Genomic DNA, 17,219 nt, shown 5'->3' on the forward strand with positions numbered 1-17,219 from the left:
TGTTATTTGTGTGTTTGATTGTCTTTCCCTAAGAGTCTTTCAAGATGGCTGCCCACCTCTGCAACTTGCCCAATCTGTCGAGAAATGGCAACCAAGAAAAACTTAGTCAAGTTGTTCTTTGAAGCCACGGATGACAATGACCCCAGCCAAGATCCTGCCAAGCTCAAGGTGTGAATCTTTTGCAATCTAATTACAGGGAATAACTAATCCAGTATGGAATCGTAAAATGCTAGATGTAAAATGGCCTAATTGCTATACAAGTGCAAAGATGTGTTATAGCTGTTTCTTGCACAGAAACCATAGAATTGTTTGAGAGACACAACTCAGGGACTACAAAACTGTTGCACAAAGGTTGAACACTAAATTATTCCCCGAAATATATGTTTGTTTCCTTTATTTTTATAGAAATCAATTCCCTGTTGATCCTTAAAATCACTTACTTCGTTGAATTATGACAAAGTAGGAAAATAGTAGTGCAGTGCATTCATTCGAATATTTTTATTATGTGAAATTGCAGCTAGTTGCATTGCTTTATATATATACAAGATGCTGAAGGGGCTGCCTCGTTGAACTTTGCAGCCAGGCTTTGTCAAGCTCATAAATTATCAATAACCTCTACTTTAAAGCTGAAAGAAGTGGACACTTCAGAAGTTGAAATGAGTTTTAATGCAAGATTAAATTTTTTGAAAGGTTTCATTAATACCAACATTGCAATCATATCTTTGAACCTCATTTTATCAAACGTTTATTTTGATTTTTGTTGTTGTTTTTGGTTCCTTGCTAAAAGCAAAGGAACCTATGTATTCAGGTTGGCGTGTGTGTGTGCGTTTGTTTTGCTATCTGACCGAGGACTTGAACAAAAGAATTTCAGGTCCTCGGTTGTGATTTCTAAAGAATCACCACGTCCTCGGAAGAATTCTATTGTATGGGGTATTGTTAAAGTTAGGGTACGTGGATTTGAACAATGGAAAATACAATGGGGTCCTCGGTCTGAATGAAACACAAACATGTGTGTGAGGGTGTGTGCGCGTGTGCGTGTGGGCATGTGTACCATGAAACATGGTTAGAGTTTTATGTAGAGCGATAATGACATTCAGGTAGGGTTACCATCCGTCCCGATTAATCGGGATTGTCCCGTTTTTGAAAGGAAAAGTGAACGTCCCGGCCGGTAAGACAAATTGTCCCGATTTTCCCGGAAACGAATATACGCATTAGTTTTTCGGATCAGACTCGCAATCGCCAAGTTATGTGTACATAAACAGCTCGTTAGCTGTTGTAGCAGACGACGACTCGGTATGGTAACCCTGTAGTGTGCGGGAATACGAATCCACGTGCGTCGTTGCGATAGAATTGAGTATCGTTACTGACGTGAGACGTTCAATGTTCTTCACTCATACATGTTGAAGAATCCGGGACTCCTCAAGCAGATTAGTGGAGGGCAGGGACGTAGCCAGGGGGGGGAGCAGTTTCGAAAAAAAATGTTTAAAAACTGTCGTTTTTTAGCATGGTATTTTGTCAGTGCTCTTTTGATCTTGAATACTCTTCAGCACCGTTAACTCGATTATAATCGTAGTAACATTCCCGCCTACTGATTGAACTACTTACTTAGTTTGGCAGATGCAATTAGCTTAATTTAGCCTATAGCCTATTACAAGCCTACAGTTCGCCACAGCGTAATAACATACATATTGCCTTATGTCACGAACCGTATGCACAACAACGTCGACAACGTTCGTTCTCATCCTTTCTTTGATGCGTCCTAAGTTGTTGCACGAACAGCATGTTATGAAGCTAAGCTAGCAATCGTGATACGCACTTCCTATAAATAATTATTACACTGCTAATACACTGCGATAACGATATTTTTTTAGACCACTGCATATCTGGCTATATTACAAAATATGAAAGTTTATATTGTCCACAGTTAAGTTCGTCAAATGTATTAAAGTCCAGACATTGGACAATAAACAAGAATTATCCTACTGGAAAAATTGTAAAAGGGCACTATATGTTTGTCTTTCTGATATATTACGTATAAGAACATGTAAAAGAATTCAAACAGGAAACAAAATCTGCTGATAATAAGATATCATATGATTAGGGGCGTAGCCAGTATGTAGCACTGCAGGCCCGGGCCTACACATTTTTGGGCAAGTTACCTTTTTTTTTTTAAATACACCCATAATTCAAATCCATAAGCTTGCTGGACGAGTCTAAGATTCTAGACAGGAAAAACTATTGAAATGAACGTAGCAAGAATATGGCCAAATTATTGGTGACCTATTCGATCATCTAGGCTGTCATTTCTATCGCGTGTCGTTTCAATCAACACTCTACCCGCCGAAAAAGACTAGATTCCGATCTAGTCAGTATAGTAACATCTAGTTATAAGAACCCGTTTACGCAAATAATATTTCAGTTGAGAAAACAGTTGAGAAATTTGCATCAGATGGCAATCGTCGGATAGCTCTCGCCTTCTCTTATTAGGCTAACTTAAACATTTACTAGCTACAGTTGTATCAAAGACAAGTACTGGCTGTAGTTGTATCAAATACATTTCTGGCCTATCTTTGTATATACAATTATCAGAAGTTGAAAAGTAAGACTACTCTGTACATGTACCTTGCTAATTTTAAATATATACATTATGTAGTATTGAATTACGTACTATTTTAACTCGTTTGGTTTTTAGGGTTTAAAAGTGATATTGAATGAGGTGTCTCAAGTTAGCAAGAGGCCAGGGAACCAGAATGAACACTCGGGAAGGGCCGTTTCCGGCCATCTGGGGGGGGGGTTGTAAAACCAAAAATTTTCTTGTACGCTCCGTGCCAACCGATGGTGGCGCTCCGCTCAGATAGTCGTGCCTACAACTTTGAAAATCCATATCAATCGCAAAAAGTGCTCCCCCCCTTTCAAATTCCTGGCTACGTCGCTGGTGGAGGGGACAATTATTAATGACTGAATTGAGTTTGAGTTGTGCTGTTCATTTTTGGATATTTTTCATGATGATGTAGTTGTGCAACCATGGTATTAATTTTATCACCAGTCCGCATGGAGTAAATGTGGTGCAAACCAGAAATAGCATGAATTACATTTCTGAAATAGGCCACATATTAGGCAAACAAAACTAGTGAAATCAGCCTTAAATATTGCACCATTTGGCTTCTAGGTAGGTCCCAAAATCAAATTTGCAAAGGGGAGGGGGACACCCCCTCCCATTAGACCGCTCCCCAGATCAGTCCCACTTTCAGCTCAAAGAAAAATGGTAACCCTAGTTGCAGAGCACTATGATAAACTTGAGGCTCTTCTAAAAATCGTAACGGTCATGGTGGCAAAAATTGAATGTGTAATACCCCAAGCCATCAGCCAGGCGCGGCGGAACGGAAAAATTATTGGGGGGGCTAATGTGTGGAGACTATCTAAGCGGAGCGCCACCATCGGTTATTTCAAACCCCCAGATGGCTGGAAACGGCACTTCCCGTGTGTTTTATGCTGCGAATACCTAGCCCTAAAATAAGGGTCTCAAGTCTGCAATTTCTCAGATTGCACGTAAAAGTCTGTAAAAACATTGTAATTTGTGTATTCGATGGTGTTTTACGAGAGTAGCTATTATACTCGTAGTGTACTCGCAAAGACGTTTTTGAGTGTAAGGGCAGTGGCGGAGCTAGGGGTATTGGTCGAGGGGGGGGGGCAAGAATGGTCTGTAGGGGCGCTTTCGACACTGTCTAAGCGGAGCGCCACCACAGGTTGGCGCGGAACGTACATAAAAATTTTGAGTAAAGATACTCCCTAGATTGCAGGAAATGACCCTTTCCGGGCCTTGCTAATTTGCAGATAAACGGAGAATAAATAGGTGTCGTCGCCAACAGAATATGACAAATGTCAATAGGTATATGAGAGCGCAATAAAATAGTCAATAATAGCGAATAAGTAAAAAGTATAGTGAAAAGCTGAAAAGGGCGCCAGCAGTCCATTTGAGTCTGTCAGGGGGGGGGGGCATCCGCCCCCTGACTGTATATATGGACGCTCCGCCACTAAGTAAGGGGATGTTGGAGAACTGGCTGAAATGAGGCAAGTCATTGGCCTAAGACGAAGTTGTGTTACGCTTACTGGTACTCACACTCACTGCTTCCACTTTTCACAGGGCGTGAAGACGCGGTTGGGGTGACAATGTGGTCTATAGCCAGGGGACGGGCCGAGGGTCCCCAGCAATTACTAAAATTATTACACCTATATAGTATATGTGTGCATCGGACAGATCGACAAGTATGCATTGAAAAATGGGCAGATGCACGTTTCGGAGCCTTGGTAAATATTGGGGGGGCTTATCATGCATTTGCCCCCTCAACTTTTTCATTGGGGGGCTGAGCCCCCCCCCCCCCCCCCCCAAGCCCCCCCCCCCCCCCCGGTTCCGCCGCCACTGCCATCAGCTATCATATGGTGGGTAAGACATGTCTATCTATGGTATATCGGCCTTGGAAAGTGACGAAGAGTGTGTAAGTCAATGGGAGCAATTACTGTGGTGTGATACCTGCATCGAGACTGTGTGAAAGATAGGAATGCTTGTGTGGCACGTGCGAGCTGACATGCGTCGCGCGAGTGAATTCATTACTATGCTGACCTCGGAAAGATAGCTCTTTGAAACTAGATAGGAAGTGTAAGCGTATATTTGCACACCAGCGACGCACCATATTTGTTGCACCATCCCTATTTCTGTATGATGTATTGATACAAGATGTATTGATACAAGATGCAAAACTGCCAGACTGCGCGCCAGCACGACAGAATCGTTAGTAAGAATCCAGGTTGGTCTTTCCCTAGTAGCTGGCTTTGAATGTTAAAGTTGACAACACACATTTTGCTGTGCAGCTCAGAAAGGAAAAATTTGCAGGTGAGAAACTATTAGTAAATGGAAGGTTTATAACAAGTATCCGCTTTATTAGATTGGTATGAACTTCAATTTCACAAATTATTTACCCACAGTTAATAGCAAGAAAATCACATAAGATGTCGACGCAGAGACGTTTTTTCGTTGGTGGAAACTGGAAGATGAATGGGAACAAAGCTAGTATTGATGAAATCGTTAAAAATCTAGCTGATACCAACATACCAGAAGACACAGGTACGGTAGATCAACAATATCATGCGGCCAGAGTAAACACCAATTCGAATGACATGAAAGTGCCGTAGCCCTAGGTAGACTAGACCTAGCCTGGTTTAATATAAATACACTTATCAACGTACCTTATTACTAACTCAGGCATAACTTGTACACTTTGATTAGCCTAGCCCAACTCGGTGTTACTGTTCGTGTTAGGTTTCATGTGAAACTTAGCCTAACATTAGACTAGGACAACATTAGTTAGTCAAGACCACATTAAGGCCTACTGGTTACAGATTAGTCGTTACATCCAGTCATCCTAGGTTAGGGCCTCACATTTAAGCCAAACCCAAACTTTTGCATAACTTGAGTCAATGGCCACTACGCTATGATTTAATTATCACACACATCGAGTATATTGGCTTCTTGTAGCAGTATGTGTTCCACGAAATTATGCTAATTTCGACCAATTTTTGGCGAAGATCTCAAGCTGCATATGTTGAGTAATGCAGACTGACGACATTTTATGACATCTCAAAAATTCCTTTTGCCTTTTGAACGGAATAAAAGTGGGAGAGAGTTCTAGAAGGTCAGCAATTTGTAAACAATACACAAAGATCTATCCACATAAAACTGCTAGAAGTACAGTTGTTCTCATAATAATAGGATTAAGAGATAGACATTTCAAAGAATTGTTTGACTTAACCGACTTCCCTATAACCTTAGGCCTATTCCGAATAGTGGCTATTGTTACGACTAGTCGTAAGGATAATTTCCGACTACGCATGCGCAGTTGCTATTTTATGACCAGGAGTACTATTTTTACGACGAGGAGTAACAATAATTTCCGGTTGGGTTAGAGTTAGGGTTAGGATTGAGGTTTAGGGTTATGTTTAGGGTTAGGGTTACCCCTACTACATGCGCAGTTGCTTTATTTACTTTACTTTGCTTGAATTCGCTGTTGTCGTAAGAATAGTTTATAAATCATTGTTACGACTAGTCGTAAGAATAGCCACGGCCTTAAATATTACATGTTCAGCATTTGTTGTAAAACTAATATTTTACATTTCATGCTTTACCTTGTAATATCTTCTTATTTAGATGTAGTGATTGCTCCCACTGCTGCCCACCTGGTTTATGTTAAAGAGAGAATAAACAGCAAGATCCAAGTATCAGCTCAGAACAGTTACAAGGTTGGTGACACAATGCAAATGTTTGTCTGCAAGTTTAGCATGTTTGGGGAAAACTGGCTCTGAACTTGAGAATGAAGCATTTTTCAATCATTTTGGGTACTTGGTTTGATGCATATAAAACAAATCAAATTCAAAGCACATTTTATCAAAATAGGAAAATCTTAATTCAGCTCGATTTGTTCACGATCTTAACTAGAAAATAATCTAAAGACTCTAAAGGCATCCTTTAGAATCTGCATGGTATAAAATCTCCTAAAAGAAAAGGGATCACAACACAACTGCAAAATCAATGGGGGGGGGGGGGGTTACTGTAAGGGGTTCTCTTAGGGTGTGTTGGTATATCGTTATTACATGGTATTTCATTCATACCCACACTGACAGTATTGAAATCTTTCATCAACGAATATACCGAAAATGCCTCCGAAACAAACCTTGAATACCTGATAATACCTGATAAAAATACCGACCAAGATAGATAATACACGCAAACTCGAGGAAATTCCTGCTGCTACTGTTTATCATGTATAACTTACCACTTCCCGTAGTCCCCAACTGTAAACATTCTTGCTGCACAATCTTAGCCCTTGTATTGCACATTCAACGAAGGGACACAGTGATATGTTTCTTGCGCTTTCACCTTCAAAAAAGGTTAAAGCCTATTCTGCTAATCACAAGCACAAATGGGATGTTGTAGTAACACACGATAATTTGGAACATTCTACGTACGGATGGGTGGGGGGAGGTACAGAATACAGCACAGCACCTGTTGGAGGGTTTGAAACACGTGCTTCAGTAGCGAGGAAAATGATTGGTTGGCATGTGTGTACATTAATATAAGTGTCTAGTATGGCAAGGAATCTGAAGTTTCTGTTAGCGATGCAATGTGGTCTAACTAAGAGAAACCCTCGCTGGTAAAATGTGCTTGATGTAGGTTTAAGACACGCAAGTAAAAGACAGACATTTTTTGCCCAGCCCAGCTTTCTGTATCTACTGTCAGAGAGATTGGCAAAGTTTAATCTAAGTTTCAAACAATCCATACTAAGCTTATTGATGGGATGATCTGGTCTCTATCTCACTACTTTCACAATGCCACAGAGCTTTTGAGGTTTTAACTTCTAAGATGTTACTCTCTTTACATTTGAGAATACCATTTCAAATACAGGAATCCACAAAGTTCTTTTTAACAGACTGCTACTTGAAAACTTAAAGTCATTCCCCAGTCACATTGTTTAATAAGACCTACACTTTGCTACCGGTAATTGATTTAAATCTTCAGCATAGTTCTACCGTACTTGCAAGTACAGTTTCCCGCCATACGCTTCTCATGAGTTCCAATTCAAGCATGTGAGAGGGTCTACAGGGAGTATACTAGAGAAGGACAATACAGAAAAGTGTGGAGAAAAAAATGTGGAAAAGAGCTACGAGAATGGGGCTGACAGAGGGGTTAACAAGGGGAGATTGAAAGGGGAGGGGGGGGGGGGGAGGAGAAGAAAGGTTAGTCATGTCCTTCCTGAATGTTGAGCCCATGAGGTTGAATGGTGCGAAGGCGTTGCATCCACAGTCTCTCTCTGCTGATTCGTACTAGGTCAGGACAGCTACCTAAAGATTCAATCCCCTGTAGGGACATGTCATTAATGGCATGGTTGGGAAGATTAAAGTGTTCTCCACCCGGGTTCTTAGTCTTCATAGTGTTTACTGTGGATCTGTGACCATATTTTGGGAAGAAACCGATTCTGCACAATGCTAATATTGGTACCTGTTTTTGGTTTCGATGATAATCGTAACCTTTGCATTCATGATGTCGTGGGCGCATGTGTGTGTGTGTTTGTGACGCCCATATTGTAAACGGGATTTCTCAAGATGGGAAGGTTGGACTAATTTCATGTTTAGTGTGTAGAAGTACTACGTTAAGTACAAAAGGATATATGGTTTTTGGTGGGGTTCAAACGTCATTTGGGGTGAAAGTGTGTAAAGTTGTAAACACGATATCTCAAGAAGGAAAGCTTGGGCAAACCTCATGTTTAGTTTGTAGAAGTACCACATTGAGTACAAGAAGCTTATGTTTTTGGTGGAGGTCAAAGGTCATTTTGGGTCATCAGAGGTCAAATAGTGAAAACCTTGCAACAAGATATCTCAATATTGGAAGCTTGGGCAGATCTCGTATATGGTTCGTAGAAGTACCATATCAACTTTAAGGAGCCTATTATTACTGTTGGTGGAAGACAGGTCATTTGAAGTAAAAAATGCCAAACATTTACTTTTCCCCCTCTTACCTGTCTCTCCACACTAACATATCTTCCTAAACATAATATCGCATCGGAAGCTTGGAGAGATGGCATATTTGGTATGTAATTGTACCAAATTGAGTACAAGAAGCCTAATGTTGTGGGCAGAGGTCAATGGTCGTTTGAGTTCACCAGGGGTCGAATTGTGAATACCAGGTTTTATGTACAATATTTCAATAAGGACAGATATCATATTTAGTATGTTGATGTATCTATCACATTTAGTACAAGAAGCCTGTTGTTGAGGTCAATGGTCATTTCAGAACAGCCTGTGTCATTCTGAATACATTGTTTGTCACATAACAAGTGCTTTTCACTGTATTACTTAGATCAAGTATGTTGTACACCCTCACTAAACATTACGTCAGATTCATGAAGAAAACTGCTCATGTTACAGTTACATCATCGAATCCATCATATTCACACAGGTCGTTATTATACTGATTCTGCGCATTACGTAGATTCATACTGTACCTATTCTTATACTGGTGTTATACCGTTATGGCTAGTGTCCATACCGTTCATGCTAATGTTTGATAGTACAGTTAGCACTGGAAGTAGCAGTTCCACAAAATTTCCGGCACACCTGGTAATACCAGTTATTGGTCAGCAGGTATATCGGTATCTGTGTTTGCTTATACCGACGCACCCTAGGTTCTATGTTGTACAGTGATAGGTCACATCTATTGTATGTCAGCAAGCTGTTGGTAATTACTGCTACAGATCTTCAAAAGGGATGTATGATGATAGGTTCCTATACTTATTGATGTCAACTTATTACTTCACCTTATCTAGCTTTGATAAAACACTCATACATTGTTGTGGTTATGTAACAATTCACATAGCTTATGAAATCTAGATCAATATCCATTGACACTAAAACATGTGCATATTTATATTTTGTTACATTGCAGGTAGCCAAAGGTGCTTTTACAGGTGAAATAAGTCCAGCAATCATCAAGGATCTTGGCCTTAACTGGGTCATTCTAGGTCATTCAGAGAGGCGCCATGTGTTTGGTGAAGGAGACGAGGTATGCACATACTTTAAAAAATATGAAACATTAATTAATTTATAAACATCTCATATTGGAACATATTGAGACTGAAAGGTTGTCCAGTGTGAGAAAAATATCCAAAATACATGTTTCCTTTAAGTCAATCTTCTATTGGTCCAATTTTATCCCAACTTTAAAGGGGTTATATTCCATTGGTAGAAAATGGACCCTCTATTGTAAAAGAGAAATATATTCCACAATGTAGATAAAACCTCCCATCTCAATGCTTTGTTCTAAGTTTGGAATATGGTTTATTAATTGTAACCAATTTTAAGTGGTTAAACTCTTCGGCACTACTGGAAGGTGGTCTGTGATATCGTCATGGAAATATTCTTCAATTTAGCCTCAAAGTGCAACCTGCTTGTGCCTTGTTTTCCTTCTTCAAGTGGTAAATGATTGTTCAATATAAAGAAAGAGAAAATATTTTACTCTGAAATGCCATGGTGTCATTATGCTGTTGTTGGATGCATTTAAACAATATGAAAAAGTCATATGTTTGCCATACAAATTGCTATGAGGAGTTTTGTTCAGCAACCATCTTATTCACTATCCACAACATATTAGGTGGTATAGTTTTATTTCATTAATTCATGTTATTTGAAGCTCACAGACTTGGCAATTGAATATTTATTTGTTCTTATATAGTTTTACTTTTGTACAGAATACTGTAAGCAATTAACAAATGTAATGTATATGTATAATTTGGGGATCCTATCATGATGATGACTGGAATAGAATACCTGTATGTTTATTGAGCATTAATTTGGTCTTCTCTCTGTATAAACTGCATTGTGTATTACCTGCAGTAAAGGATGCAACTTAAAAGAATGAAATTATATGTTTATTCGTCAATGTCTATGAAATAACACTCCATGTTCTTCTCTTCTGGACAACTTTTCAGGACTGGTTCTTAATATAAATTAGAAAGATAGTGCTTACAAAAGCTCAATGTTACTAAAAGAAACCAAATACAAATCACTGGTGTTTTTAATTGTCATATGGTCAATTGATCTAGTTTATTGATTAACACCAGTGTAGGAAAAGAACAGTATTTACTCTGATGCCAAAGTAGGGTCAGACTCCATATATGATTCCTTTGGGCATAGGATGCAAGCTGATACCATTGTATTGTACTTTGTAGATAGGAATCATAGGATGATGTACATTGATGATTGCTCTTGTTATCCTGAAGTAAATCACTGCTGAAACAGCTAACACCTCTTGATATGCAAATACATGAACACAATATTATATGTATATTGTTAGTATTATTTTGCTTTTAGTATTGGTACCTCACAGAATTTTTTTACTGTATGTTCGAAGACAAATACGAACACTTTCTTATGAGAAGCACCCTAGTCTAGCAATGTAAGTTTTGGATACTTGATACCATATCATCTATTTATAATATAAGATATGTTTTTCTTTAGTTAATAGCTGAGAAGGTGCAGCATGCTCTAAGTGAGGGTCTCAGTGTCATTGCTTGCATTGGAGAAAAACTGTCGGAAAGAGAGTCGGGGCTGACAGAAGAAGTGGTGTTCAAACAAACCAAGGCCATTGCAGGTTAGTTATGTAGAGTATGTTGATTATATTTTATTTCAAGTAACACCATTGGGGGCTAGATTTGTGGGATTATCTTGTGAATCATTCAAGTTTTAAGTTTAGGAGTCATAATACCATAGGTTTTCACTGTAGCACTGTTTCTGGCGGCCATTACACTTTGTAGAATCATGCTACAGTTAAGTTACTCCCGCTTTCTTTTCAAAATATATTTAAGAAAAGTTATTAGTAGACTCCAGTCACAGTATTGAGATTCATTACACTGAATGGTGTAGCTGGGGCTCGAGTGGAGGAAAAGGGCATTAATATGTAGTTCAAGCTTACTTGCCTTTTCGGCCTTGTTTTGGAAGGAGAGGGTTAACTTGGGACCAAATGGGTAGGGGAGATCTGTTGGGTTTTCGGAAAGTCCTCCCAACATAGCTAATAAAGGATTGGAGTTTAAGCATACATCAAGCCCATTACATCTATGCATGTTTTTAATGGCACCATTATTTAAATGCAGATGTGGTTTCAGACTGGAGTAAAGTGGTTATAGCATACGAACCAGTTTGGGCCATCGGAACTGGTAAAACTGCATCACCAGAACAGGCGCAGCAAGTCCACACCAGCCTTAGAACTTGGCTCTCGGAAAATGTTACTTCTGCAGTCGCTCAGTCGACACGGATAATTTATGGAGGTAATGTATAGAGGATTTAACATGATGCTAATTGTTTATGATCATATTTTCTTGTCTTTCTTGTAAGTTGATGACTGAGTCGATTGGTAGATTCTGATGGTTCTGATTTTCTTCAAGAAAGTTGAAAGTGATTTACTTGCCAAAGGTCTAACCATATCACCCATTTTAGAGCTCTATTGTACTTTAATCATGACAGTCATGGAAAATGATACTTTGCAAATGAAATAAGGAGTGTGGGGGAGGGGGGGGGGAGTACTGCTTGAGGGATTTCACTTTATTTTTGAGAAGGAACAACCAAATGTTCAACATTCCTAACACGTGGATTGATTGACTTAGAAAGATTACTGTTGACAAAAATTCACTGTTGATAGACCGTGAAAGTCCACCTTGAGTATTGTCTGTACTGCTATGTCAGTTTTCCAAATATCCACTCTTAACATATGTGTGATACCCTCTGCAGTACTGATTTCATCTTCAATTGATAGTAACATGGGTTGCAAAAGTCCAAGTCTTATTGCTTAACCATTGTTATTTGAACTTAAATACCTCCACCAGATTATCAGTGAATGTTTGTTTTTACTTCATATAAAACAACAAAGCCATGCAAGATTGAAACCAAACATTACAATTGTGAAGGTTCTGTTTGAGACCGATAAAAGTCTTTTTTCTGTTCAGGTTGTATTTTGTGTTGCGTATTCTGATCTGACCTATTGGTATGTGTGCTAGACAAAGTAGCCTTTGAATGAACCGATGATTCTGAAAGTTTAATATCTTTGGAAGTAAAACTTTAAATATCAAGTAGTTTCAAATCAGATGGGATGATTTTTCATACACAGTACTTAGATGTCATCTTCAAAGCTCTAGCATGAGTAGTACACTATTCATACCCTTGTTTCTATTAAATAAAGAATTCAAACTCTTTATGCTATCACTACAAGTGTTTTGAAGCGTGACAGAAAATTTTGCCGACTGGTTGGTAAGTTTGTGCCTTACATCAGTATCTACTTACCGAATTTTCATACTGAAGGGAACCATTGCATTGAACTGTGTTACATATGTAATCATTATGTGAAGTGCAATACAGTAGACTCTATTTGTGGAATCATTGCACAGCATAATTGTAGAGAGAGAGAGAGTGAGATGGAAACTTTATCTTAATCAATGTTTCTGCTGGTTTTTTCTCTTTTCAGGTTCTGTAAATGCTAAGAACTGCCAGAATCTAGCTGCCCAAGCTGACATTGATGGCTTCCTGGTTGGAGGGGCATCTCTGAAACCAGAATTTGCTTACATCATCAATGCCAGGCAGTAAAGCCAAGAAATCTTATCAGAAATTAACTAGAAAGTAAACTAAAATCCTTAGCAGCTAATGTGTGATACACTATATTGCATTCTGACATATAGTGTGTACTGTTACAAGAATGATTGGCATTCTAAATAGAGCAGAATTTACCATTGTAGATAGCATGTATGAAGTTGCAGTTTTCTTGTATGCTAGGAATGTTAAAGACGGCAATGTCCAATACGCAATTGGTTTTTGTTCTCCTTTGGAAGGAGTGTTCCAAAAGAATGAATCTTAAACAGCAGATTGAAGTGTTACATTCTGTAATGTTTGTATTTTTCTATTCCTGTGATATCAACCATTACAACCAAAGTTGTTGCTAATGACACTATAAAATACATGACTTTTACCACATGGAAATTAACTATTTGTATGTGATTTCAGTGTAAGTGTTTAATCATACCAAGTTTTCTACTCCTTATTCTGTCATGTTGGCATGTATGGCTGGTAACGTAAGTATCTCAAGGGAGGGTAATGTTGAAAGTAGTCAACTTGACATCTAAGTGCTAGGTACAAGGTCTCTAGTACTTTGGTGGTTATAAAATGTCTAGGTCAGCAGAAGCAATTATAAAAATTGTGAAAATCTTGGAAGCGTAATATCTCATTAGTGATAACTTGGAGAGAGATTGCACATGATCATAGGCCTTATAATGTGCAAAAACAAAGATGGAAAGCAAACTGTGAAAGTTGGAGCAATGAATTGTAACTCTGTAAAATTCTCTGGGATATTGGGAGACAAGTGTTTGACTATGCTTTAGCTGGGTTGCAGAGCTACATATCCTGATGTTATGATTATGTGCATTACCAATTATAAATTGGCTTATCAGTATCTGACTTTATTATGCTAGAAACAAATTCAGCCACACCATTTCCAAAATGTCCACTTTGCAATAACCCTGCTTAGAAAGTTTACTTTATTAAATTACGCCTTGTGTGGGATTGTCACATGGATTTGATTTTTTAAAAAAATTAATTATTGAGGTTATTAAACCCACACCATGTTGTTAAATTTAATAAAGCTGTGTTATGCATTGCATTATGAATAATCTTTCTTGTTACTAATGCTTACTAGAAATAATCACGCAATCGTGATGATGTACTTTTTTGCAAAAATTTAGACCTAACCCAAGAGATTGAGTGAATTTATACAGTAATACAAAGTTTCACACCTCTGTGTACGTTACTTGTCAAATGAAGATTGCTTGACTTCGGTTCATAACTGTAGGCTTTTATACTGAGCTATAGTATATCACACAATTGTATGCCAAGCCATTTGGTCAAATCTGTCGCAGACTTCACAGCTTCTTAATGTTTCCGTACAGCAGCAGCAGATCAGACCTTTCGAATGACACATATAAAACACAACCACCACTTGTTATGCTATAAATCGATACACACCGGCCATATCACGTAAATATATATGTGTTAGTATGCTATCAATACTATTTATTGAGATTGTTTACTGTTAACCGTGCTACAAAAAGAAATGGGATGCCCCCCAGTTCCTACCCCCCTGGTCCCAGGAGTACTGCTTTGAACATGAAACTGTTTATATTGTGTAAACAAGGACAGGACAGTGGGGTAGTCAGAGAGGGGCCAGGGGGGAAATGCCCTCTCCCAATTTGCTTTGTGCTACAGTCTTGCCCCCCTCCCCAAATGAAATCCAGTGATGTATTCAAAATACTTCTTTTTTATATTTTTTCAAGTTTTAATCACAAGTATTCATACCTCAGGGCTAATGTTCATACTTCATATAAGGTCAGAACTTGGTAATCAGACCGAGATATTACACAGTTTAGGCCTTCATCATACCCACATACGGAAACCGTTGATCAATAATTTGGCGTTGTACAACCATTACAAACTAGCGCTATCCTACCATGTGCATTTTCAGCGACCAATGATGCCACTCGTGGAGAATTTTTACTGCACGTATAGGACCTATAGGCCTAGTGAAACTTGTTTGTGTGGAAATCTGGGCATGTAGTGAATTAGAGTAGCTAATTTATTCGTTGTATCCTTTTCATAATGTGCGGAAATATTTATTCATTTACACACACTGCATTACTGTTATTTGGTAAACCATAGGCCCCTATTTTTGAAACCATGGAATTGAAAGATCATTATATGCTGTCTCTGCAATAGAGGTAAATTAAGTGAAAGTGTGTCATGTGCCACTGAACCATTGGTTGTGTATTTGTGCAGACGAGGTGCCCGCTAATATATTTCTTGGTAATTCCTACCATCAACCATCACAGGGTTGCCCCCCTTCAAAAAATCTTGCCCCCGAACAATATAGATTGCTGGCTACGCCACTGGGACAGGACGAGAGGTGACCCAGAGTTAAGTTTTCATTTGGATGTTTCTACAAATGAGCCCAAATTGTCAGAAGAAAGTATATGGCTGTGTTTATTATGGGATGGATAATGAGGCTATAAATAGCAATAAAGCCACATTACTGCCAAAAACAGTGCCTTATCCACCTTGTAAAATTTTATGAGGTTTTTCTGAACATCGCCTACTAGCAAATTTGTTGTCACTGAATGTCATATGGAGTTTGTTTCACAAAATATTCACTTTTGAATCATCCCCTATGTTGTTACATTCAGTAATGGTGTGCTTTAATGTATTTCGTTTTTTGTACAAGAGATATTGCTCAGATAATGGTGCATTGTAAATCGGAATCCTCATGGAGATTCAACTCTCTTAATGCAAAGAGGTGTTAGAAATTGAGAAACAATGCTTTCTCCAGATATAGCTCCTTCTCAATCATACTCTACAGTTTGTCAATGTACAAGTCTGTGATTGACAGGCCTATTCAGTGCCCTTGAAGTCAAGCATGATAACATTTCCCAAGGGATGCTGGGGCTTTCAGAGTATAGAGAATCCTCACACAATAACACAGTGTAAATGACACGTTGAAGCGATGTGCTCAGCCGACAACCTGGCCAATTATACTAAAACGACTGAAAAGTCAAATCTACAGTACTAATAATGATAAAAATATGAACTAGAGTAATAATTATGATGATGAAATTTCATTCATGTAGCACAAAAATCTGCTGAGCATTCTATTGGTGGTGTACAATAAAATGAATTGAAGTGCAATTAAATGAAAGCAATACAAAAGTGTGTTTCCAACTTGGACTTGAACAAGCTCTGGCTGCCAATGAGACATACAGAGAGTCAAAGGAAGTTCATTTGGTTGCAAAGGATAGGTCCTGCATAGTGAAAGCTGCCATCGCGGAGTGTCATTACACGCATAGAGAGCGGGCTATTCAGTGAAGCGTAGCAAATAACGCTTATTGCAGGAAGGGCAAATGAGTCTGGACGGATAATAACAAGAGAGCAATCCACAGAGTTAAATATCTCATCGCGTGCAAACACTCATTTCAAATGCAACAATTGACATGTCAAGGAAGGTTCCATGTCATTTCAATGTTTCCCTTTGGAGTTATAGAAAAAGAAAGGATTTTCACTAAATTTAACCTTTGGATCCAAGACACAATAGTTCTCCCTGGAGTACAGTACCTTCCCACCAAGTTTGAAGAAACTCAGCCCAGCCATTTAGTAGTCTTTTTTCACAAACTTGAATACACACACAATGCCCTTCCTCAGTCATGGACTGCAGGTCACTCTGGGGTACCCCACCATAGGTGACCCCCAAGAGTAGCTACTCAGGAAAATTAACCTTTACCATGGCAACTGTTGCTATGGCAACTGACATAGCTGTACATGTTCCAACTGGCAAAGGAAACCCGATATCTAATCCAACCTATGGGAGTGACAAGATAATTAGAATAAATGTGATTTGGTGATTGCAATTTTGACTGAATAACTGATTGTGACTTAATGATTGTAATTTGACTAATAGAATAATTGATTATTGTGGTTAATTAACTTTGGCATATTCTTCAATTAATCCTAGTTTTTCATGTGATAAACAAGGACTACCATACAACCATATGTAATATTACTGCCATTTCATTGGTAATAAAGAAACATAACTG

The 17,219-nt window shown here is 38.6% G+C and overlaps 1 protein-coding gene across 1 annotated transcript; it reads left to right on the plus strand.

Moving 5' to 3' along the window:
• The first annotated feature begins 4,733 nt into the window (after positions 1-4,733).
• On the plus strand, positions 4,734-14,245 carry LOC139976517 (triosephosphate isomerase-like). Its single transcript, XM_071985354.1, has 7 exons — positions 4,734-4,891; positions 4,984-5,122; positions 6,203-6,294; positions 9,494-9,610; positions 11,065-11,197; positions 11,697-11,870; positions 13,061-14,245. The coding sequence occupies exons 1-7, from the start codon at positions 4,835-4,837 to the stop codon at positions 13,177-13,179; spliced, it is 831 nt and encodes a 276-aa protein (XP_071841455.1). The 5' UTR covers positions 4,734-4,834; the 3' UTR covers positions 13,180-14,245.
• The last annotated feature ends 2,974 nt before the right edge of the window (positions 14,246-17,219 follow it).

Source organism: Apostichopus japonicus, chromosome 11 (genome assembly GCF_037975245.1).
Source record: "Apostichopus japonicus isolate 1M-3 chromosome 11, ASM3797524v1, whole genome shotgun sequence".
NCBI lineage: Eukaryota > Metazoa > Echinodermata > Holothuroidea > Aspidochirotida > Stichopodidae > Apostichopus > Apostichopus japonicus.